Source organism: Simochromis diagramma, unplaced genomic scaffold (genome assembly GCF_900408965.1).
Source record: "Simochromis diagramma unplaced genomic scaffold, fSimDia1.1 OVJJ01000453.1, whole genome shotgun sequence".
NCBI lineage: Eukaryota > Metazoa > Chordata > Actinopteri > Cichliformes > Cichlidae > Simochromis > Simochromis diagramma.
In genome coordinates this window covers 1,279,515-1,302,625 of record NW_024387471.1, presented here as the reverse complement: position 1 = coordinate 1,302,625, position 23,111 = coordinate 1,279,515, and the positions used below count along the sequence as shown (strand labels likewise).

General features: G+C 38.9%; 1 protein-coding gene across 3 annotated transcripts; it reads left to right on the top strand.

Annotated features, from left to right (window-relative positions):
* The first annotated feature begins 1,256 nt into the window (after positions 1–1,256).
* On the top strand, positions 1,257–15,467 carry LOC120723560 (receptor-type tyrosine-protein phosphatase C-like). Of its 3 annotated transcripts, none has more exons than XM_040015072.1 (17): positions 1,257–1,335; positions 2,913–2,948; positions 9,610–9,885; positions 10,039–10,158; positions 10,339–10,368; positions 10,606–10,869; positions 10,966–10,976; positions 11,127–11,343; positions 11,437–11,556; positions 11,668–11,808; positions 11,916–12,059; positions 12,463–12,627; positions 13,393–13,604; positions 13,707–13,767; positions 14,069–14,168; positions 14,341–14,372; positions 15,289–15,467. In XM_040015072.1, exons 1-17 carry the CDS (start codon positions 1,272–1,274, stop codon positions 15,336–15,338), a joined length of 2,043 nt encoding a protein of 680 aa, XP_039871006.1. In that variant the 5' UTR covers positions 1,257–1,271; the 3' UTR covers positions 15,339–15,467. The 3 variants fall into 3 exon arrangements, with proteins under 3 accessions (XP_039871006.1, XP_039871007.1, XP_039871008.1); XM_040015073.1 differs by having other exon boundaries at positions 12,472–12,627; positions 15,289–15,466; XM_040015074.1 differs by lacking the exons at positions 2,913–2,948; positions 9,610–9,885; positions 10,039–10,158 and having other exon boundaries at positions 15,289–15,463.
* The last annotated feature ends 7,644 nt before the right edge of the window (positions 15,468–23,111 follow it).

Below are 23,111 nucleotides of genomic sequence, written 5' to 3'. Positions count from 1 at the left end.
TGAATGAAAACAAACGCTGTTGTGACAGTGATGTACAGTCTTGTTGGTATATGTATGATTTCTATACATTTTACATCAGATAAAAACTTTGGTTGTAAAATTCAGATAATTATTTATTAAAAGCGAGAAATTTTAAATCAGAATAAGAAAGTATTTCTTTGTGCCCCCCTCTCCCTGTTAATGCCCTACCTGCCCCCCCTGGCAAAACTTTGCTAGACCCGCCCCTGCACAGTTACCAGCTGTCAGCTGCTTAGAAAAGGATCCTGGTGTTATTTGTCTCTCAGAAACAGTTCATAACTTCCCTTCAACTCATTCCTGTCACCTAAAAGGTAAACCTGTTTCTCCATCACCTGTTCAGCTCTGATGATTCAGTAAGGACATCTCCTGGTTTCATCTTCATGTTTCCAAACCGATATCATGACCAGCAGCTTTACAGCTGTGGCTCCAGCAAACATCAGCTGATACTAGAAATTAATATTAAATAAATTCTAACAACAGCTGATCGAGATTAAACGTGCTGCTGTTGTTTAGCGCGACAACCGCTGGCAAAGTGGGCGATAAACAAACAAGAGAGACGATCAGCTGATCATTGATCAGTTTCATGATTGAAGTAGCAACAGGAGAGGGAGGGGAGAGAATGAGAGAAGAGGCAGCTGTGCAGCAAAGACAGAATAAATCCAGCTTTGTGTCTTTTTCATTCTAGCTGAAGTCCGGGACAAACTGTGTTCCTTCTCAGCTCAACACGAAACGCGTAATATTTTCTCTGAATGCGGAACGATTCCGTTTTTTAGGGGACGGTTGGCAACTTTACTAACTAACCTTATGAATAAAATAAAGTTCACCATCAGTAACATCATAGCACCCACCCAGCTGTATGGAAACTCCATCATGATAGCTAATACGCAGTACGAGTTATTGTAACTGACTGTAAAAAGTTAGCAATACATCCTGAAAGGACTTCGAAGCTTTCTGAGGTTAAACGAGCGGTGGCCTGAGCTTTGTTTCAAAACCTTAAATGGAAGATGTTTCTGATCAAAGTTGAGTCAGTTTTATAATAAGACTGTAAAAACTGTGGTGACTGTAAAGCTACCAGATGCTAACTTCCTCATGTTGCATTTATTATTGAACCTTCCTTCCTATTTTATCAGATGTGCAGATGTGAAAAACTTCCTGTTACAATGTTTGAGGTTAAAGCTAAGAGGAAATAACGTCTTTGTCATATTTGATTATCTTTCTTTGGTCTCCACACATTTGTGCCTCGACTGCTGAAGATGGCAGAGCTGTGCAGTCTCAGCACTCTGCTGTTCTGGGCTGGGATCATCGCTTCGGCCAGCTGTAAGTAAATTTACATTTGTTCTAAAATCAGGTCTGAGGCAGACTGTAAGGAAACACATTCGACATTTTAGTAGTTGCATTATTTTTTATTTGGCTGTTTTTAAAAAAAAATAAATTCCCATTTGCAGTCAAACTAAAAATTGAATGTGAAATATTTTATCAGTTTTAATGTATTTGTTTATTATTTAAAAAAAACGTACTTTTAGAAAATTAAAGATGTGTAAGGCACATATTAAGTTAAGACATAAGATGCACATGTACGACAAATTTACTTGTAAGTATTTTAATGATATTAATTAAATTGTTTCAAAATGCAAAAACATAAAATAATAAAAATTTCTGTATGGATATTCAGGACGTTTGTTCTTTAATAAACTTTAGATCTCTGCTCATCAGTTTGTTTTTTAATAGCAGATATTACTCATGCTTTTGGTTTCTTGTGACTTTTAGTTTGCATATAATTTTACTTACTGTGAAAACTCACCGTTTACCTCTAAGTAACAGGTTTGTTTGCTATTAAAAGAGGATTTAATAGCAGAAATGATATAAAACACATGATTAAATGAATGTGAAAATACAAAAGGACTTCATTGTTCATTTCCTTAGTAACACACAGTAATAATACATTAATTACATTTTTGCTACACATAATCAATGTCCTCACTGTTCCCGCACAGGACACACGAGATTTCTCTTATTTCTAATCTTTTAGTTTCCTTTAATAACATGTAAATTTTCAAGTACAATGTAAAACATTAAATTTAGTTAAATTAAATTTACTTGACTGATATATATTTTGTGCATACTGTATTTTCAAATGAAAGTAGGATTTATACAGATATACAGGCTCGGTCAAACAGGGGAGGTTTTTTTTATTTCTAGATATTTTTTAAGGGATTTTTTAAAATTATTTCAAATAATAACATAAATGCATGGAGTCCTTTCCAACTAATAATTAATTAACAGTTAAATTAAAAAAATAGCTGCGTGCGACAGTCATGAGATATAACAGAAATTATTTTTAATCATGAAAAATCAAATAAATTTGCACACTGAGTTTGAGTTTAGACTAAAATCCAATGATTTCTTCCCTCAGACTGTGGTTTAGATCATTTTAGGCTCTCATAGGCAATCCAGAGAAATTATAGAATAAGATTTAAATTAGAGCAGCAGTTCTGTGGACTGTTAATAAGATTTAAATACATTTGCAAAGGTTACACTTATTTCCCACCAAAGTCAGATGATGGCAGGTTTCACTGCTGTCATCAGTGAGGGGAAAAATGTTGAACCTGCTTTTGTCTCGAAAACAAGTTTCCTGAAAACATTTTAATCTTATCCTGGGTTTTTTTGTTTTTTGCATATACAATAAATGCTTTAATTAAACTGACTTTTTTTCTCTTGTAATTTCAGTTCAAGAAAATACAAGTCAGTGCCAATGTATTTTTTCGTGTTATTTAGTTTATCTCGTTGTCTTCATGCAACATCATTAATAATGCTTTTATATGTTTGTTTTTTCTGCATATAAAATGCTTTCATGACCAAAATATATTGATCTTTACATTTCATGTTAATTCCAGGTGGTCCTACCACCATTCACTCCTACGCAGTGTTGGGTAACTTACTTTAAATTAGTAACTTAGTTACATTACTAGTTACTTCCATCAAAAGTAACTCAGTTACTTCAAGTTACTCGTTACTTTCAAAGTAACTAGCTACTAGGGAAAGTAACTTTGGTTTTACTCAGAATTCTCTTGTTAATGTGTTGCTTCCATAACTTTGCCAGTCTTCTAGCTTGCTTACTTGCCACGGTGCACTGTGCCACCTACCAACAGAAAGGAAAAGATAATGTGCATATTTCCACGAGAGAAATCCCACGCCTGGACCGTCGTTGACTGCCGCCATGATTCTAGCCTACGTCACAGTGTCATGTGCGCTTTTTACATCCAACACAAAAACTGCAGTCGTGGTGCTTTGATTGTACTCAGAACTCGGAAATTCTGCCTTCTGAATAGGAAGATGTAGGCAACACCAGACTGCAGATGAGCTGCTTACAGGGCTGGACTGGGACAAAAAATCATGGGGATTTTGACTAGAGACCGGCCGCCATTATACGAAAACTCATAAAGCCTTTGAATGAAAACAAACGCTGTTGTGACAGTGATGTTCACTGTTCTGATGGTATATATGCATCAATCTATCAATCGTTTGTTGTAAGATTCAGATAATTTATTAAAAGCTAGATATTTGAAATGAGAATAAGAAAGTATATCTTTGTGCCCCCCTTTCCCTGTTAATGCCCTACCTGCCCCCCCTGGCAACACTTTGCTAGACCCGCCCCTGCACAGTTACCAGCTGTCAGCTACTTAGAAAAGGATCCTGGTGTTATTTGTCTCTCAGAAACAGTTCATAACTTCAACTCATTCCTGTCACCTAAAAGGTAAACCTGTTTCTCCATCACAGCTCTGATGATTCAGTAAGGACATCTCCTGGTTTCATCTTCATGTTTCCCTCTCACCACATAAATGGTAAATGGCCTGTATTTATATAGCGCTTTACTAGTCCCTAAGGACCCCAAAGCGCTTTACATATCCAGTCATCCACCCATTCACACACACATCCAGACACTGGTGATGGCAGCTACATTGTAGCCGCCCTGGGGCGCACTGACAGAGGCGAGGCTGCCGGACACTGGCGCCACCGGGCCCTCTGACCACCACCAGTAGGCAACGGGTGAAGTGTCTCGCCCAAGGACACAACGACCGAGACTGTCCAAGCCGGGGCTCCAACCGGCAACCTTCCAATTACAAGGCGAACTCCCAACTCTTGAGCCACGATCGCCACCAAACCATATCATGACCAGCAGCTTTACAGCTGTGGCTCCAGCAAACATCAGCTGATACTAGAAATTAATATTAAATAAATTCTAACAACAGCTGATCAAGCTTAAACGTGCTGCTGTTGTTTAATGCGACATCCGCTGGTTTCCTCTTTCTGGCACAAAGTGGGCGATAAACAAACAAGAGAGACGATCAGCTGATGACTGATCAGTTTCATGATTGAAGTAGCAACAGGAGAGAGAGGGGAGAGAATGAGAGAAGAAGAGGCAGCTGTGCAACAAAGACAGAATAAATCCAGCTTTGTGTCTTTTTCATTGTAGCTGAAGTCCGGGACAAACTGTGTTGCTTTTCAGCTCAACACGAAACGCGTAATATTTTCTCTGAATACGAGACGATTCTGTTTTTTTAGGGGACGGTTGGAAACTCTACTAACTAACCTTATGAATAAAATAAAGTTCACCATCAGTAACATCATAGCACCCACCCAGCTGTATAGAAACCCGTCATGATAGCTAATACGCAGTACGAGTTAAAAGTCAGCACAACGAAAATAAACTCCACCTAAACTTGGTTTATATCTGACCCAGATAGACTGCAGGTCATAACTTCTTACCTGAAGTTCAGTTCACCTGATACTCGGACCGGCGGCCGCCTCGGGTCTCTCCTCCTCCTGCCTCCGCTTTCCCTCATCCACCTGCTGGCCTCCACCACTTGCTAATGTTACTGAATCTGTGGAAGCTCCGCGATGCCACCACACGAAGTAACGAGTAACAAGCCTATCTAAATCCCAGTAACAAGCAGTGTTGGGAAGGTTACTTTTAAAATGTATTCCATTACAGAATACAGAATACATGCCCTAAAATGTATTCTGTAACGTATTCCGTTACGTTACTCAATGAGAGTAACGTAACAGAATACTTTGGATTACTTAACATATTATCATTCATTTTACAACTACATGAATGTACTATTGCTGTGTGATTTATAACTATTACTGAAGGTCCGCGGCTCCGAACCTTAGTAAAGGGACCTCTGACTAATATGGGTTCCGTGTCGGGCTCATAGCCGAAAAATATCTTTACTTTGTTGTCTGGGTCAACTCTGCTTGCAAGAGACAGAGAGAGGTGTTGAAAGGCTGCTCCAACGGAACTTTAGAACTTAAGTAAGTTTCGGAGGAAAACGCGAACAAAGCGTACAGTCGAGTTTTAACAGCTTACTTACAGCTGGGCTCGTCAGGCTCTCTTCTTGGCTGCAGTGGTTATTATTATATTTACATGCTTCCAGCTCCCGTTTCTGCTCGATGATAATTCGTACTTTTCGACTCTCCTTTTTCTCCCTGCTCGCGCTCACAGACCCATGACGTGTATGGCAGTCCATTCTCCCTGCAGCACGGACTACACTGCCCATGATGCTACATTCTTTAGAGCTATACCTGTAGCATTCTGCCTGTTAGCTTAGCACAACAACAACAACAAAAAGGCGCTCTCTCACCCAGGAAACACGCAGAGCGAGAGCGTCACCCTGTAACCATGGCAACCGCAACGCTGCCGCCTGGAACTACAGAACGTAGCTGTCAAACAAAACCCAAACAGTCCTGACCCGCCACGATATGAAGCAGGAAAGTACCACCGTGTAATCCATTTATTTCAACAAAGTAACTGTATTCTGAATACCACCTTTTTAAACGGTAACTGTAACGGAATACAGTTACTCATATTTTGTATTTTAAACACGTAACCGCGGTACATGTATTCTGTTACTCCCCAACACTGGTAACAAGTAACGCGTTCCTGGTTTTGGCATAATAACTAGTTACCGTGCTCGTTACCACAATAATAACGTAGTTACTGTAACGCGTTACTTAATAATGCCTTAGTGCCTACACTGCTCCTACGTGAGTGCCAATGTATTTTATGTTATACAATTTATGTACTTATATATATGAGCTGACTGACAGAAATCACACACACAATGAGGGGAAACACGACTCAAACAGAGGCAAACAGACATTATACACACAGGAGGACGATTAAGGGACGTGGAGACACGTGGGAACGCAGCTGCACTGAATCATAAGTATAAAGACAGAGGAAGGAAAACATCACACACGAGACTATCAAAACAAAACAGGAAGTAACACAATGATCCTCAGATTAAGACAGCGGTCCCCAGCCCCCGGGCCACGGACTGGAGTCGTTTGGTACCGGGCCGCGAGAGTTGAGGCTCAGGTGTGAAATTGCTGGTTTTCAGGGTTTTTATCGTTAACTCGGTTTCCCGTGTTGTAGTCGTGTGTCTTGTTTTGAAAGAAATATTTACGTGTTACCATAGCGACCAGAGAGCATTAAGGAGCAGAGAGGAGGATGTTGCTCTCAGTGTTGTTGGCACATTTCAAGAGGACGCTGCTAATAAAGTTACACAATTACACAGTGAATTTGCGTTTATGATCATATTTACAAAAGTTTTTGTCTTGGTCGTATCATTTCGTTGTATTTATCCGCGACACCTTAAAGGCCGTGAAAATATTGTCTGACATTAAACTGGTCCGTGGTGCAAAGAAAGGTTGGGGAGCGCTGGATTAAGACATGTGAAGTTGACATTGAGACTGGGGATAAATACACGTGGAGATATGTCAGATTGGAGAGACAACACAGAGAGATGGATGCAGGAACATGTAGGGAGAAAACAGAGGGACTGGACTACAAATGTATTAACTTGACAAGACAGAGAATACAAGACCAGCCATGGAAAGGCAGAGAGACCAGACAGATACGGAGACATGACTCATATCAAACACGGGGACACTGACAAGGGACTGACTGAGACTGGGAACATACTGGACACAAAAAGGGAACTATGCAAGAAAGATCCAAGGACTGGAAATATAAATAATTAAAACTCAGAGACACAAAGAAGTACTAACAAATACAGGACTTCAACCTGAAAACAAAATAAACTACAAGAGCAACACAAAATTCAAAATACTGGGACAAAGACAGCCTGTTTGTAAGCTGCACTGAAGCAGACTAACACGCTGGTGCAACTCTAGCTACATGCCATGAATCTGGGTATAGACCCTTAATGTGGGCAGGCTCTCTTTGCTCATATTATAATTAAATACAATTACATGTAATAACTCATAGCTTTGCACATAATGTATCTTTTCCATACTTTCTTTTGCCTGAAGTCCCTGCACATTGAATTTGACTTTAGACCAGTTTCCTTGTAATTTAATTTTGATGCGTTTGAGTTCAAGCGCGTGAGTCTGGAAAAATTAGAGCATAACAGTTAAATCAGAGCAGCAGCTCTCTGTTGTTGGGATTTAGATCAAATTTGCATGTAAGTAACGTGTAACACAAAGTCACTGATTATCCAACACGTGAATCATAAACTCTGCTGTCATCAGTGAAAGTAAAAAACAACAGCTAGTCTTGTCTGTGAAAGTTCGCAGTCATCCAGGTCATCGCAGTCTGAGGAGCTTGGAAAGAAAATTGTCTGGACTTCTTGCTACCATCCTGGCACCTCTCGTGGGGAACACCCCACACCACATCAAGAACTCCACCGACTTCACCGACAAGGTCCAGAAACTTCCCCTGGATCCAGATGAAACCATGGTGTCCTTTGATGTAGTCTTCCTCTTCACTTGCATACCCACCACGGAGGCCGTGGAGACTGTCAGAAAACGACTACAAGAAGACAGCTCCTTGGAAGACAGGACCAACTTCACACCCGATCAGATCTGCACACTGTTAGACCTCTGCCTCACCACCACATATTTCAAATACAACGAGGGTTTCTACAGATAAAAACATGGCTGTGCCATGGGCTCCCCCGTGTCACCTATTGTAGCCAACCTTTACATGGAGGAAGTGGAAAGGAAGGCTCTTGGCTCTTTCAAAGGAAGCGTACCCAGCCACTGGTACAGATATGTAGACGACACCTGGGTCAAAATCAAGACACAAGAAGTGGAATCCTTCACTGCGCACATTAACGCTGTGGATAAAAACATCAAGTTCACCAGGGAAGACACAAAGGACGACTGTTTGCCTTTCCTGGACTGCGCTGTGCACATTGAAGAGAACGGCAAACTCAACATCGAAGTTTACCGGGAGCCCACACACACGGACCAGTACCTCCTCTTTGACTCCCATCACCCTCTGGAACACAAACTTGGAGTAATCAGGACCCTACACCACCGGGCAGAACATGTTCCCTCTAAGCCTGAAGGAAAAAAGAAGGAACACACACATGTAAAGGAAGCACTCAAAACGTGCGGCTATCCTAAATGGGCGTTCTTAAAGTCAGCAAAGAGGCACAGAAAAGAAGACCAGACACCAGCGAGGGAGGATAAGAAGGACAGACGCAACAACATTGTCATCCCCTATGTAGCCGGTGTATCAGAGAAACTCAGGAGAGTTTTCTCCAAGCATGACATCCCGGTGCATTTCAGACCCAGCAACACGCTCAGACACAAACTGGTTCACCCGAAAGACAAAACGCCAAAACACAGACTTAACAACGTGGTGTTTGCTGTACAGTGCAGCGAGGAATGCCCAGACCTCTACATCGGAGAGACCAAACAGCCACTTCATAAGCGCATGGCACAACACAGAAGAGCCACCTCCACAGGACAAGACTCAGCAGTCCATCTGTATCTAAAGGTCAAAGGTCACTCTTTGAGGATGCCAATGTTCACATTTTGGACAGAGAGGACAGATGGTTTGAAAGAGGAGTGAAAGAAGCATCTATGTCCACTGTGAGCGACCATCTTTGAACAGAGGCGGGGGTTTACGACACCAACTGTCTGCCATCTATAATCCAGTTTTGAGATCCTCCCCAGACGCCTGAACGCCCACTCACATCCTGGGCCATCTGACCTCAGGAATTCGCATGATAAGGTGGGGCCAGGTTTCACAATGAGCTCACCCGAAACCCTGGCTGATTGTGACCCACACCCATTTTCACGCCTCGGCTCATGTGATCAGAGGATCATCAGGGGGTCCTTTGTCCATCTTTGGGGGGGATAATCCCACTGGGTTTAAATCTGGGACTCTCCACCAGTCGCTCTTAGAACTGAGGAACTGGACTTAAAGAAGTCCAGACGCTTTTCTTTCCAAGCTCCTTAGACAACAGTTAGTCTTATATTGTCTGTAAAACATGTTTCTGGAAACATTTTTAATATTACTCATTGATCCATCGTTTACACTAAGTTGTGACTTCTTATCCTTGGATCATCTTGTTTGTTTTTTAAAACAATCATTTGTTTGCTAGCATAGGAAATGGGATAGCAGTGACAAGTAGCACAGCATCTTTCTAACAACATGAAACACGACTGTTAGAGTGAAAATGTTACAGTGAGAACATTTTACATTTGCTACAGTTACAGCTAACATCTTTCCGTCATGCTGATTTCTTTTTCTTGGAATGAAAATTGTTTCAGCCTCCTCACCTCCACGCATGGCTACAAATGCTACAGTAACCAATTCAACAGCCTCCTCCTCACCTCCACGCATTTCCACCAGTCCTACAGCAGCCACGTCGTCTGAAGTCTCACCTCCACGCATGACCACATATCCCATAGTAGCCACTTCAACAGCCTCACTTCCACGCACGACCACGAATGCTACAGTAGCCACGTTGTCTGACTCCTCACCTTCATCCATGGCCCCAAATGCTACAGTAGTTAGTCCATCAGTGAATTCAACTGCCACGTTTGGTAATGTATTCAGAGTTTATAGTTTCATGGATTATTGGCACAGCTGTGTGATAAAATCCTACATTTGTAGTTTAGCATCGTGTCAGGTACAACCAGTCTGCTAGCTGTTAGGTATTTCTGCCTGAAGTTGACCTCCAGCCTGCTCTCACACAGCAACCAGAGCTCCTCCTGCAAGCACCTCAAATGAGACCTCACTCACACCCACTCCACCCAGCAACTCATCTGACTCTCAGGCCTCACCTACAGGCACCACAGTGACAGCTACCACTGAAGGTTGGCCGTTTCTTTATTATACAGGCCTGTGATGACACTGATGTGAATATAAACAAAGAACACGGCGCTGCTGAGTTACAAGTACCTGTAAGGTGCTCTGAGCTGTTGTACATTCATGCTGCATAATCACAAACTAATAATTTTGTTCTTTTCTGATCTCATTTGAATGCATCGTTTCAGCCACCGAGACGACTCCTGAGCCTCCAAAGTGTGAGTGTCAGTTTAAAGATAATATGTCGTCTGCTTTCAAACACTAGTGATGCTGTCGAGCGTTTCTTACTTAGTGAAAGTTTATTTTTCTATCGAGTGTAAAGATTGTGTTTTAGTTTTAGCCAACGCTGGACTGTGGTCAACATCTGCATGAACAAACTGACTGAGATGAAACATTTCAGCAGCTGATTGATGTTCATGAACAAAATGTAACAATCTATTAGATTTTGTGCTCAGGTTCCTACACTGTCACACCCATCGAGTTTGGACTGCAGATTAATGTGATGAACTCCCCCCCTGGTGACTACAACATCAGTATTATTGAAGGAGGTCGACGAGTGATTGAAGAGAGGGTCAACTTTACTCACTCTACTCAAGACAACATCCAACGCCTGAAGCCCTGTACTGAATATGAGCATGAAGTTTTATTTATTCACAGTGATGGCAATAAAATAATCAAGTGTACCTCCACTGGAAATAAAACTAAAACAAAAGAAATGAGTGAGTACAAATAATTCATGATTTTTTGTGTTTTGCCTTCTTGTAGTTTAACAAACTTGATATCAAATATATTTGTGCATCACTTGTCTGTTTCAGGCAAAACAGACATTTCATTTCATTCATTTCATTTATTTGTTCATTTTCAGGCACAACAAATACCTATATTGAACATAAAATGCACAAAACAAAAAACAAAAATTGCCTGAAAAAGGAGTGGGACGAAGAAAACTTATTAAATCCCACCCCTATAATCCCACATTACAGGGCAAAGCAGCATAAATGGATGTGTTTGTTACCAGAGTAACTGGGACATCAGCTCTTCAATATCAGCACCAAATGTAACTTCAGCTGATCAGTGCAGCAGTGGCAGTAAAAGCTTCTGTGTCAAACACAGAGACATTTGCTCTGATTTTGAAACAACCTTCACTTCAGGAAACTGTTCTTCATTTAGCATCACCACAAACATCATTGTTGGTTCGTACAAAACATTATGCCTTGAATTGAAATTCATATTCTTTAGAACTGATTTAATGTTTAATGCTTTTCTCTTTTTAATTTTTTCCTCAGATTTATATAATTCAAGTGAAATTGAACTGAGTGGTTCCACTGGACTTCCTGCAGTGATACAGCCAACGTTACCAAAGATCAAAGAGTGTAAACATATCACAGTTAATTACACTTGTTCAGGTAAGTGAAACATCCGCTTCATGGATCAATTTTTATTTTGAATATAAAACCAAAGATGAACTGCTACATGCACCGAGTTATAAAAATGATGTCGTCTTTGTTTCTCCTCAGAAAAAGACAAACCTGGTCGAGTGAACAAACCGCTGTCCGAGCTGGAGCCCTTCACAAAATACAGCTGTACTGGTCTGATCTCAAAAAACAATATCAGCACGGATAAGACAACTCCACCCGTCCACCTTAACACTGACTGTGGTGTGTTGATATTTAACTTACCTCAGAGGGATGAAGCTTTTCCTCCTCAGATAGTTTGAAGCGACACAAACTAACAGCTGCTGCACTGTTACTGTTTGTTTCAACAGATCTTAAATTTAACATTAAGAACAAAACAGCCACGAAATCTATTGAGTTGAGCTGGAAAACAACCAGTGATAACTGCACGGACGTCCTTCACACCCTTCACAATCTTTCACATGACTGCAGTTGTTCTTCCAATGAGAAAACAGGTAAGTCCAATAATAATAATTTAAATTCACTTAAATTTTATAACTATTTTAGATTAAAATTAATTTGTTTCGTGTTTTTGGTTTGTTTATTTTTTAAAAACATCAACTTAATTGATAATTTACATATACAGAATATTTATTTTGTTCTTAAGGTAACTACTTGGCAATATAACATCGATTTAATTTTTGTACATAATTATAACTAAACACATGAAGTATGATCCAAAATAACGATATGTCACTGCATTCTTATCTTATACTCAGATCTCCAACCTGTTATGTTCAGTCTGCTGCTCATGTCGTTGTCGTGTTTACTAAAGCCAGCAGGTCAAAGTCACCTGAAGTCTCTTTAGCTGGACCTGCTGATTTAAACCACAAAGAGTTCATGAACATTATGTTACAGGAATCACAGGAATCACAGGAATCCCAAAGCTTCAGTCTGACGGAGGAACGTGTGAGATTACTGGACTCGAAGCATTCACTCAATATACCTGTGGAGTCCAACCCAAATACAACGGCAAGACGGTTTCCAATAAAAGGAACGTTACACTGAAAACTGCCCCTGGAGGTAAGTTACCAAACTAAATATTCAGAATTACACTTCATAACAAAGCTGAACCTTTAATTTATCAAAATCAAACTTTGTTTAGCTTTATTTTTATTAATATCCTTCTAAAACACAACATGAAGACTTTGGTGGTGAACAGCAGAAAATAAAGTTACAAAATGATGTTTTCATGAAGAAGAATAAACTCGAGCTCATTTATTTTAGTGAAAGATTGGAAACAAATGTGTTTTTCAGTGTGACAGTCCTGATCATAATTAATGTGATTTATATATATTTTAAGACAAATGTCATGAAACAGAGAGCATCCCTCATATCAACTAAATCCGACTCTCTGAAACTTTACAGTGAACATTAAAACATGCTGAGTCATCAGTGAAGAAACGTGACAGTAATTATGACGTTCAGTCGTTTAAGCAGCGCTGACTCAGACTCTTGTTCTCTGGGACTTATAGAAATGTGTTTGTTAATTTTCTTTACTCGTTCATATTATTCTGGAGGGAAAATGTGTTTAACGATAAGAGATAACTGAAGTTCATTCACATGTTCTCTGTTTTTTAAAGTTACATATCTGTAAATTAAATGTAAGCTGGACTCCATGAAAACAAAATGATAAATGAATTCTTCAATAATTAATAATTAATTTCTATTATGAATCGTTTTAACATTGCAAACATAAACATGTTTACTTTCACATGTTTTGTCTCGTTGCTGATGGACATAAAAATGAATCTTAAAACTATGATCCCTGTTTTCATTTCCTTACAGAACCCGACGAGCCGTCTAAAGTGACTGTAACTGTGCCGGAGAATAATGTGATTAAAGTAGAGTGTCACCATGGAGACAACATTAGAGGACCAACAGAAAAAATAAGATTCATAGCACGTCTTCATCCTGGTGGTGAAAACAAACCACAGAATGAAACAGATTGTAAGTTTGAATTCAAGGATCTGAGCTACTCTACAGCATACACAGTGGAGGTTTGTATCATCCTACTTTTAAGTATATGATTATTTTATGGCTGCTTTATTTTAATGGTGTAATTTCTTATGAATGAACATCTGAAACATCTGTATTTATAGGTGACTGTTTTCAACGGATACTTTGAAAGCCAACCGGGCAGCGGAACTGCTGATACTCGCTGTAAGTATGGATTCAATGACACAGTTTGTTGGATAAATCAGTTTACACACACACACACACACACACACACACACACACACACACACACACACACACACACACACACACACACACACACACACAAACACACACAGGTGTCTGTTTTTAACAGACAAGTTGAAAGTGAAGCCAAAGCCAGCACTCGCTGTACTGTTCGCACAATGAAATAAAGTATAAATATCTTTACTCTGCTGGGTAACATGACTTCTTTGTATCTTGAATATTAAAGCCACGGTTTGATATTGTTTGAACCTGTTTTCAGACAATGACAAAGCTGTCATTGGTTTTTTGATCTTCCTCATATCCGCCGCTCTGCTTCTGGCGGCCTGCGTGTGCTACAGGAAGCTCAGAAAGCGTAGGAGGTAAAGGCCACGCATCCAACATCGTTAGTTTATATTCATCTGTTATCAGTGATAAAACTGTTTGTTGTAAATGAATTTCAATTTATTATAGATGACATTTATCTATGGTGATAATTATGTTCTGTTTTCACACAGTAGGATGTTAACTGTTAAGTAAATCTTCTCTCCACAGTGACGTGGATGAAAATGTGGCCTCAGAAGCAAGTATGTAGACATTCAGCTGCTGTTACCATGAACTATGTAAATGTTAATACTTTGCTACATTGTTACTATTTGTAGTTGTAAAGAGTCTTATATTGGTTTAGAATTTTTTAATTATTTTGTATTTATTTTATAATTTTGTCCTTCTGTTTTAAATCTTCTTTACCTTCATTTAGTTTCAGGAGTTGTTTTGCTTTCAGTCTCGTTTTTATTGATTAAAATATTTAGTTTGAATTTAGTTTTTAGTTGTTATTTTTCTCTTTTTAATTATTACACAGATTTAGGAAATATAGGCTAAATAATTTGATATTTCCATAAAAACACAACCCTTTGTGAAAGCACGTCACTCACATAAATCTAGATGTCACAAGTCTTAAAGCATCTGTACCAAAGCCTCGTCAGGTTTGTTGTGTTTCACCAAAACTACAAAGACTCAAACTGAGACCATTTCCTGTAAACCAAAGGATTCCAACTCGTCCTCGAGAGCTGCTGTCCTGCAGCTTTTAGATGCATCCTTGTTCCAACACATCTGCATCCAATGAATGGTTTGTTATCAGGCTTTTGCCAAACTTGATGACATGCTGAACAGATAATGCATCCATCTGATTGAGCTGTGTTGGAGCAGGGATGCATCTGAAAGCTGCAGGACAGCAGCTCCCGAGTTGGACATCCCTGCTGTACACATTCACTTTATTTTAAATAGTTTCAACAGGTCACAACATTATTTTGTTGGTTTAATTTTTGCAGATATTTTTTAACTGGCTAACTAAAATGTTTCATCATACCTAGTAATTTTATTAGTTTAGTTTTAGTTACTGTAAGTATAATAAAACTGGTTGCAGCAGAAGTTATGTTTCATAATCGTGCTGTGGTTTGATGCTTTGTCATGTTTATTGTTGTTCCCTTTGTCTTATCACAGTTTACATGAACACACGACCTCCTGGGTGGCGTCAGAAAGAAGCTCAGTAACCAAGAACATCGCGGAGCATCAAACTAAATCTCCATAAACTCTTTATCTTTAATATTTAAGTTGTTCAGTCTTCATTTGGTCATTTTTCCATTTAAGCAATAAAAAACTATTTTGTTTACATTAAACCAAAATCTCCATGTTATTTTTTCTTAAATAAACTATTAATTACTGAAATAAACATTAAAAATGCACTATAAAAAATTATGTGTACAACATTAATTAATATAAATATTTGGGTGTTTTTGTTTTGTTTTCAGTCACCGTTAGATTGCAGGTAAATAAATGTAAAGATAATAACACATAATAATGTGTGAACGTGTTGTTGATTATTTAACGTTGTTCAGATTTACCTTGAAATCACCAGAAACTCCAGCTGCAGCTTCACTACACACGAGCAAACTTTTTTTTATGACAAAATATCAGCTCTGACTCATAATATTTTACACCAGCCTAAAATAGGCTTTTTATTTTTTACATTAATAAACTTGATAAGATGAAGTTTCAGTTCTAGATCTGAAATATAGAAATCACAAAAAAGCTAATTCTCTATAAAAAACAAGCATCTGTAACTGTTCTGTCTAAAAGTTATGATAATCACTTGTGTCATAAGTTGTAATAATAACATAATAATAACATGAGCTGAGAGAATATATGTGACAGTGATGGACACTATCATGAACTGTAATAATAATGGATTGGATTTATATAGCGCTTTTCAAGGCACCCAAAGGGCTTTACAATGCCACTATTCATTCACTCTCACATTCACTCACTGGTGGAGGCAGCTACGGTTGTAGCCACAGCTGCCCTGGGGCAGACTGACAGAAGCGAGGCTGCCATATCGCGCCATCGGCCCCTCTGACCATCACCAGTTGACAGGTAGGTGAAGATCTTGCCCAAGGACACAACGACTGAGACGGACAGAGCTGGGGATCGAACCGGCAACCTTCTGGTTACAGATACGCTTCCCAAACCCCCTGAGCCATGGTCGCCCACATGATACAGTGAATGCATTTAAAAGCCACTGAAAGCACTAAACTCAGCTGGCTGTGTCTTTATTATTAACATCGAGGCTGACATTAACATCGACTAATAGAAAGTTAAAAGAAAACTTTGTGGTTTAGATCGAAGTTTCCTGTTCGAGGTAGCAAAGCGGAAATGTGACTTTCTGTAAACAAAGTTTCAGTTTGTGAAAACTGACAGTCAAGTATTAAGTATCTGCCCTTATATTTATAATGATAATAATAATAATACATGGTATTTAAAAGTGCCTTTAAAACACCCAGGGACACTGCACAGAGCAAATAAGACAAGCGTCAAACCAGGAAATAAACACAGTAATAAAAGAAAGTTTAAGATGGAGACGTTAGAGTAGACTGTCTGGAAGAGGTGGGTTTTGACGGGGGACTTAAAAAGGGGGGAAATTTATCACACTTACATGTTTAAGATCATCAAACAAATTTTAATATTCAACAAATATGAAATTCACTTTTTAAATGATGATTTTATTTATTAAGGGAAAAAAGGCATCCAGACCTACCAATCAAACCTATGTGCCCCCCCCCCCCCCCCAATAATGATTTAGTTAGTTCAGGTTCACTAGCCCCGCCCACATCTGGTTACTGCCAGACCAGCTGAATCACTTAAAAGAATCGACCTGAGAAAATGGAGCACGCTAAAAGATTTCAACAAGCCTTCATGAGCCTGTCTGTCAGTCATTTCCTTTATTCACAAATGGAGAAAACCCACAACAGTAACAGTAACAGCCTCCTCAGAAGTGACCTAAACATCTGAACAGCTGCAGTGTTCATAGTTCAACAATGCAGGGCATCTATCCTGATAACCACCAAGACCTGCTGGAAAATATTCTAAATAAGTGTATAAAGCACATCAACTTAATCATCCTTTGTCAAGTATTTTTCACTGTCTTAATTATGGAGCTAATATTTATTTATATAATAAAAAATACATTTTTGCTTATTTGTTTAATAAAATACTTTTTTAAATCCGATACTTTATTGATTCTGTGTTACATCAGCAGTATAAGTCATAAAAATAAAAACAGTATATAATAAAATAACATGAAGCACAGGCCCATACTGAAGGCCTTTTTGTGTGAGGCAGTGCAAAATTTGATATACAACAGTAATAAAATAAAAATAAAAATTAAGCGAAAGAAAAAGAAAAGAAAAGACTGAGACAGGGCAAAAAGGAATTCTAGTAAAATTGTTGCATTTTTAAATGAAGTTTTATAAAATTCATTTGGAAACAAGGTTTTATTATTCAGTTTGTTTCAAACAGGAATAAACAGGAAGCTGAAGTCGTTTAACTTCACATTTAAGTTCCAGGTTCATCGTTCTAGCTGTGTTCAACAGCCATGTGCAAACCATGATTTCCTCCATCCAACCTCCAGAAATGTAATGTTGCTTTGTGGCAGAGCCATGAGTATTTTATTCTTTTTTTCCTTTCGTTGGTGACATGAGTGCAGACAGGTTTGTAAAATCGAAACGTCTTTTTGTAGTAACACAAATAAAGTAGTTGCGTACCCAGGGCCATTCAGCAGCATTTCAAAGTGTTGGAAGTTTGTATGGTAATAAAATGGGACGTGATCAGTAACAGTAAGGAGGCCTGCGTTACTCCTGCTGTCTAACAGAGGTACATGTAAGTGTTTCACTCTTTGATGGATCCTCTGGCCACCAAATCAGCCTCCATCTGTACTGTACATCATGATCTGTTCTTATACTTCACCTTATCTTTATTTATCTCTTAATTATATATAAATAGCACTAACTGAAGATTTTCTCATTCTGCTCCACATCTGTCACCTCCTCACCACAGCAGCAGCTACTGCTTCAACAGCAGTCCCACACCCACACCCACAGCCATCTCAACTGCCATCTACCCACAATCAAACAGCTCATTTCAAACGGCCACTTAACATCACATTCAGCCATTTATATGACACTGATGATTCAGCCCCTGGTGACTAAGAACTGGTGAAGAAGGCCGACCATTATTCGGTACGTCAGTGACAGCAAGGAAACCCAACAAGATAACAGAAGGAGTAACTATGAGCATAATGCTGCATTTATTGGCGCTGAAAATAAAACTAACAACTGTGATGAGTGAGTACAATTGTTCCTGTTTTTGTGTTTTACTCTATTTTAATTCAGATTTTTATTTTTTAAATAAAAGTAATATTTGTGCATTTCAGATAAAAATGACATAGAAAGCACAGATTAGTTGGATCCTTGGATATGTTTGACATCAGCTCAAACCCAGCATCTCTGTCACACCTGCTTATGAGGACATTTGCTCAGTTTTGACCAAAACCTTCACTACAGGAAGCTGCCTGTGTTCTTCCTTTAGTCTCACCAAAAACATCAATGTTGGTAAGGACAGAAATGCCAGTCTGCTTTAAATGTAATCAGGTTTTATCAGGTTTGCTTCGTTTTAAAGTATGTTGTGCAGAGTTCTTAAATCCAAGTGAAATACATCAGATTCTTCCTGCAGAAATAACACTGGTGTTTCCGTCTCAGTGTAAAATGTTTGGCAGGTGGTAAGTTTACATCTTAGATACATTATAAGATGATCTGATCCGAATGGTCTTTTGCCGTAAGACGAGTGAATGCCCTGCGCTCTCTGAGAAGCTCAAATCTTTTGAATGTGTCCACATTTGAGTCAAAACCCAAAAGATATTGGTTATGTCTTCTTAGAAAGCTGTAAACAGAGGGAGGTTAATCTGACTGACCTGGAGCCTGTTGCAGCTAAACTGGTCTGACTGTAGAGCACAACATCGTCACAAAGAAGATAACTCCAGCTCTCCACATTAACATTGACTGTGGTGTGTTTCATTTCATTTACCTCAGAGGAGTGAAAGCGTTCCTCCCGAGATGATGTCATGCAAACTGACAGATAAAGTCACTGTTTGTATTTTAACAGATCTTACAGTAAAGATGGAGGAAAAAACAGAAGAAACTGATACTTTTCTTAAGCTGAGCTGGAAAACAACCAGTGAGATGTAAACTTGTGCTAACACTTACTTTATTATGACTGCAGGTGTCGTGCCCAATCTATCAGTGACAGAAAAACTAGAAGTAAGTTAAGTTTTGAGATACTGTGATCTCCAACCTGTTATGCTTTCTAAAGAGTTGCATGAGAAGCATCTGCATTCATGTCATGCATGCTGTACAGGAAAGCTCACAAAGAGAGCATCTCTGATTGCTATAACTGATGTTTTCATCTTCAGCTCCTGAGAACCAGTCGTCTGAAGTTTAAACAGATTTCAAATCAGACACCACTAATGAAAATTCTGTTACAGGCATCATAAAGCTACAGCCTGATGGGGGGACCTGTGATATTACTGGATTACAACCATACACTGTCTGTACCTGTGAAGCTGACCCTAAATACAACAGCAGGCTAGTTTCTGGCAAAAGAAAAGTAACAAGGAAAACATTTACTGGAAGTAACAACAACAAATATTCAAAACTGCATCACTTAGCTACATAATACAAAATCTGTGCATTTTATTTATTAAAAGAAAACAGTGTTTAGTTGTGTTTTGACAGGGACTAGAAAGAGAGAGCAGATTTCTCCTGTTTTGGCTTCCTGTTAAATCCAGAATTCAAAATCCTGCTCCTCACATACAAGGTCTTAAATAATCAGGCCCCATCTTATCTTAATGACCTTGTAGTACCATATCACCCTATTAGAGCACTTCGCTCTCGCTCTGCAGGCCTACTTGTTGTTCCTAGAGTATTTAAAAGTAGAATGGGAGGCAGAGCCTTCAGTTTTCAGGCCCCTCTTCTGTGGAACCAGCTTCCAGTTTGGATTCAGGAGACAGACACTATCTCTACTTTCAAGATTAGGCTTCAAACTTTCCTTTTGGCTAAAGCATATAGTTAGGGCTGGACCAGGTGACCCTGAATCCTCCCTTAGTTATGCTGCAATAGACGTAGGCTGCCGGGGATTCCCATGATGCACTGGGTGTTTCTTCTTCACTCACTATGTGTTAACAGACCTCTCTGCATTGAATCATACTTGTTATTAACCTCTGTCTCTCTTCCACTGCATGTCTTTATCCTGTCTTCCTTCTCTCACACCAACCAATCACAGCAGATGGCCCCGCCCCTCCCTGAGCCTGGTTCTGTCGGAGGTTTCTTCCTGTTAAAAGGGAGTTTTTCCTTCCCACTGTCGCCAAAGTGCTGCTCATAGGGGGTCATATGATTGTTGGGTTTTCCTCTGTATCTATGAAGCGCCTTGAGGTGACTTTTGTTGTGATTTGGACTATATAAATAAAATTGAATTGAATTTTTGTTCATATCTTTCTAAAACACAACACTGACAAGTTGTTGGTGAGAAAAGATTCTTACAAAAATATATTTTCAGAAAAATTGAAATTGAATGAACGATGCTGTTTTATCAGTGTAACTAATTACAACTAAAAAGAATTCATTCCCTGATATCAACATCAGTGTAACATTTGTATATCACACTCTCCAGAACTTTACAGTGAACAAAATATGCTGTAAATAGATACTTTGAAACCGGAGAAAGAACATGTTGATACTTTCTGTACGTATTCTTTTAATAACCTTATCTGCACATAAGTTAACATTGGCTTTGACAGACACAGGCCCTGGTCATATTGGGTTTATACTGTGTGTTGAGAAATGTCACCTCACCAGAGATGGGCAGTAACGCGTTACAAGTAACGCGTTACTGTAATCTGATTACTTTTTCATGTAACGAGTAAAGTAAGGGATTACTATTGCAAAAACGGTAATTAGATTACCGTTACTTTCCCGTAGGAACGCTGCGTTACTGCGTTACTAAAACCGTGATTTTTTTGCGAGAATGTCTCACAACAGTGACGTAAGCGAGTGCGCCGTTCGTGACAACAGCTGTGTGCAGATCAACAATGGATCATATATCGAGTGCAGAGAGAGTATGAGCGTGCAGCGTTTAAAGCGTGGAAGTACTGACCTTACTTTGAGTTTGATTCCATAAAAAGTGACAAAAACATTAGCGTCCGCTGTGCGTGGGAAGAAAACTTCTTTTTACAGCGAAAAAACCCCTAAACTTCCAAACAAGCACCAAGTAGCTACGACGTAATGGGAAACTCACAGAGAAACTCGCGGATTCTTCCACTGACCGCGGCACACCTGCACCAGGGTAAACCTCCGCCTACCCCACTCCTGCTTTACAGGTGAAAATAGAGCAACAGGACCGCTAGTCTTTGACTTTATTTATTTTCTGCTGTGTTTTACTTGCATCTATTTGAAAGACTGAGTGTAAACACAAAAAATATTTTATTTTATGTGCTGGAATGTGCAGAAAATAGGTTTAAATGTTAAACTAATTTCTTCCAGTCAGAGAATGGTGCATATAATTAAATTTTTGCTTGATGCATAAAGTTAAAAGATTAAAACTAATAAAACAAGTTTTAAAAAGAGACTTTTCCATTTGATTACATTTTGTATGATGATTATGTAGAAAAAGTAGAATTGGGCTGAGAGATCTATCGCTTTATCACCTACTCAGGTTGTAAATCGTGTTTTTAAAAAGTAACTAAGTAATTAATTACTTTTGAAAATAAGTAATCAGTAAAGTAACGCGATTACTTTTTTGGGGAAGTAATCAGTAATTAGTTACTAATTACTTTTTTCAAGTAACTTGACCAACACTGCACCTCACTAATATTCTTCTGTTTCCTGTTGCTCTACAGACAATAACAATGCTGTCATCACTCCAGCCTTTGGGCCTGGCTGTGATTGTTTATAAGATCTATGTTGTCTGTGTAAGTCCAGAGTCTGAGGCTGAGATTAACAGTCCTCATATTCAGCAGCCTAAAACTGATGGACTCGCCTCACAATAATGAAGCAGTTTACTCACTAATATAGTTTTTATTCTTAGTTTGTACCCACCGGATTCCAAAAAAGTTGGGACACCAAACTAATTGTGAAAAATAAAATTTTAGTTTCATTTTAGTCCAGTATGGCCAGTTTAGCCTTTAACGTAACCTCCTGCATGTCTGTTGGAGGAAGCTGGAGACAACCCACGTGGACACTAAAAAAAAGGTAACCAAACTGGATTTAAACCAGGACCTTTTTGCTGTGAGGAAACAAAGATAACCACCCGCCGTCATGCTGCCACACAGACGTCAGCATTTAATGAAAAACAAACAAACCTGCAAACGTGATACATTTTACCACCTGCAGATAATTAAAGACAAAAACTGTGTTTGACATTGTTTCTGTTTTTTGGTTTGTTTGTTTTTAACAAACTTGACACAAACTGTAATGTTTTTTCATAACTGAAGTAATATTTCTATCATAAGTGTAAATCTAACATATAATCTTTCTGAAAACTCTCCAGTCACCTTCTTGTGATAATCAGCTGTTCTATTACCAAACAATAAGTATTTCAATGATTTTCAATGATTCAATGATTGAGTTTGTTATTAAGAGTTCAAACAGACTAATTTTCAGTGCACCTCTACATAAGTGCAGCATAAGTTCAGTTATTTTTAGGTAGAAAGAAATACTTAGATGAACATACTAACAGTTATGATGGAACAGCTAGACGGCTATCCTTACAAGTGAAATATTCCAGCTCTTACTGTCAAATAAAGTTAAACCTATAATAAACGCCTCGCCTTTTGTTTTAACTCGGTTCTGTGTTCTTCCGTGTTCGCACTCGGGCCCTCCTTCCCACTCCCACACACTGTCTGAGTGCTTCAGTGACCCTCAATTCTTCCGGGAGCCCAC

Excerpts from the sequence above, each read along its gene's own strand:
- LOC120723560 (XM_040015072.1), top strand. The coding sequence starts at position 1,272 with ATGGCAGAGCTGTGCAGTCTCAGCACTCTGCTGTTCTGGGCTGGGATC. Across the intron at positions 13,605-13,706 it reads CTACAGCATACACAGTGGAG|GTGACTGTTTTCAACGGATA; the intron begins GTTTGTATCATC and ends CTGTATTTATAG. Across the intron at positions 14,373-15,288 it reads AAATGTGGCCTCAGAAGCAA|TTTACATGAACACACGACCT; the intron begins GTATGTAGACAT and ends GTCTTATCACAG.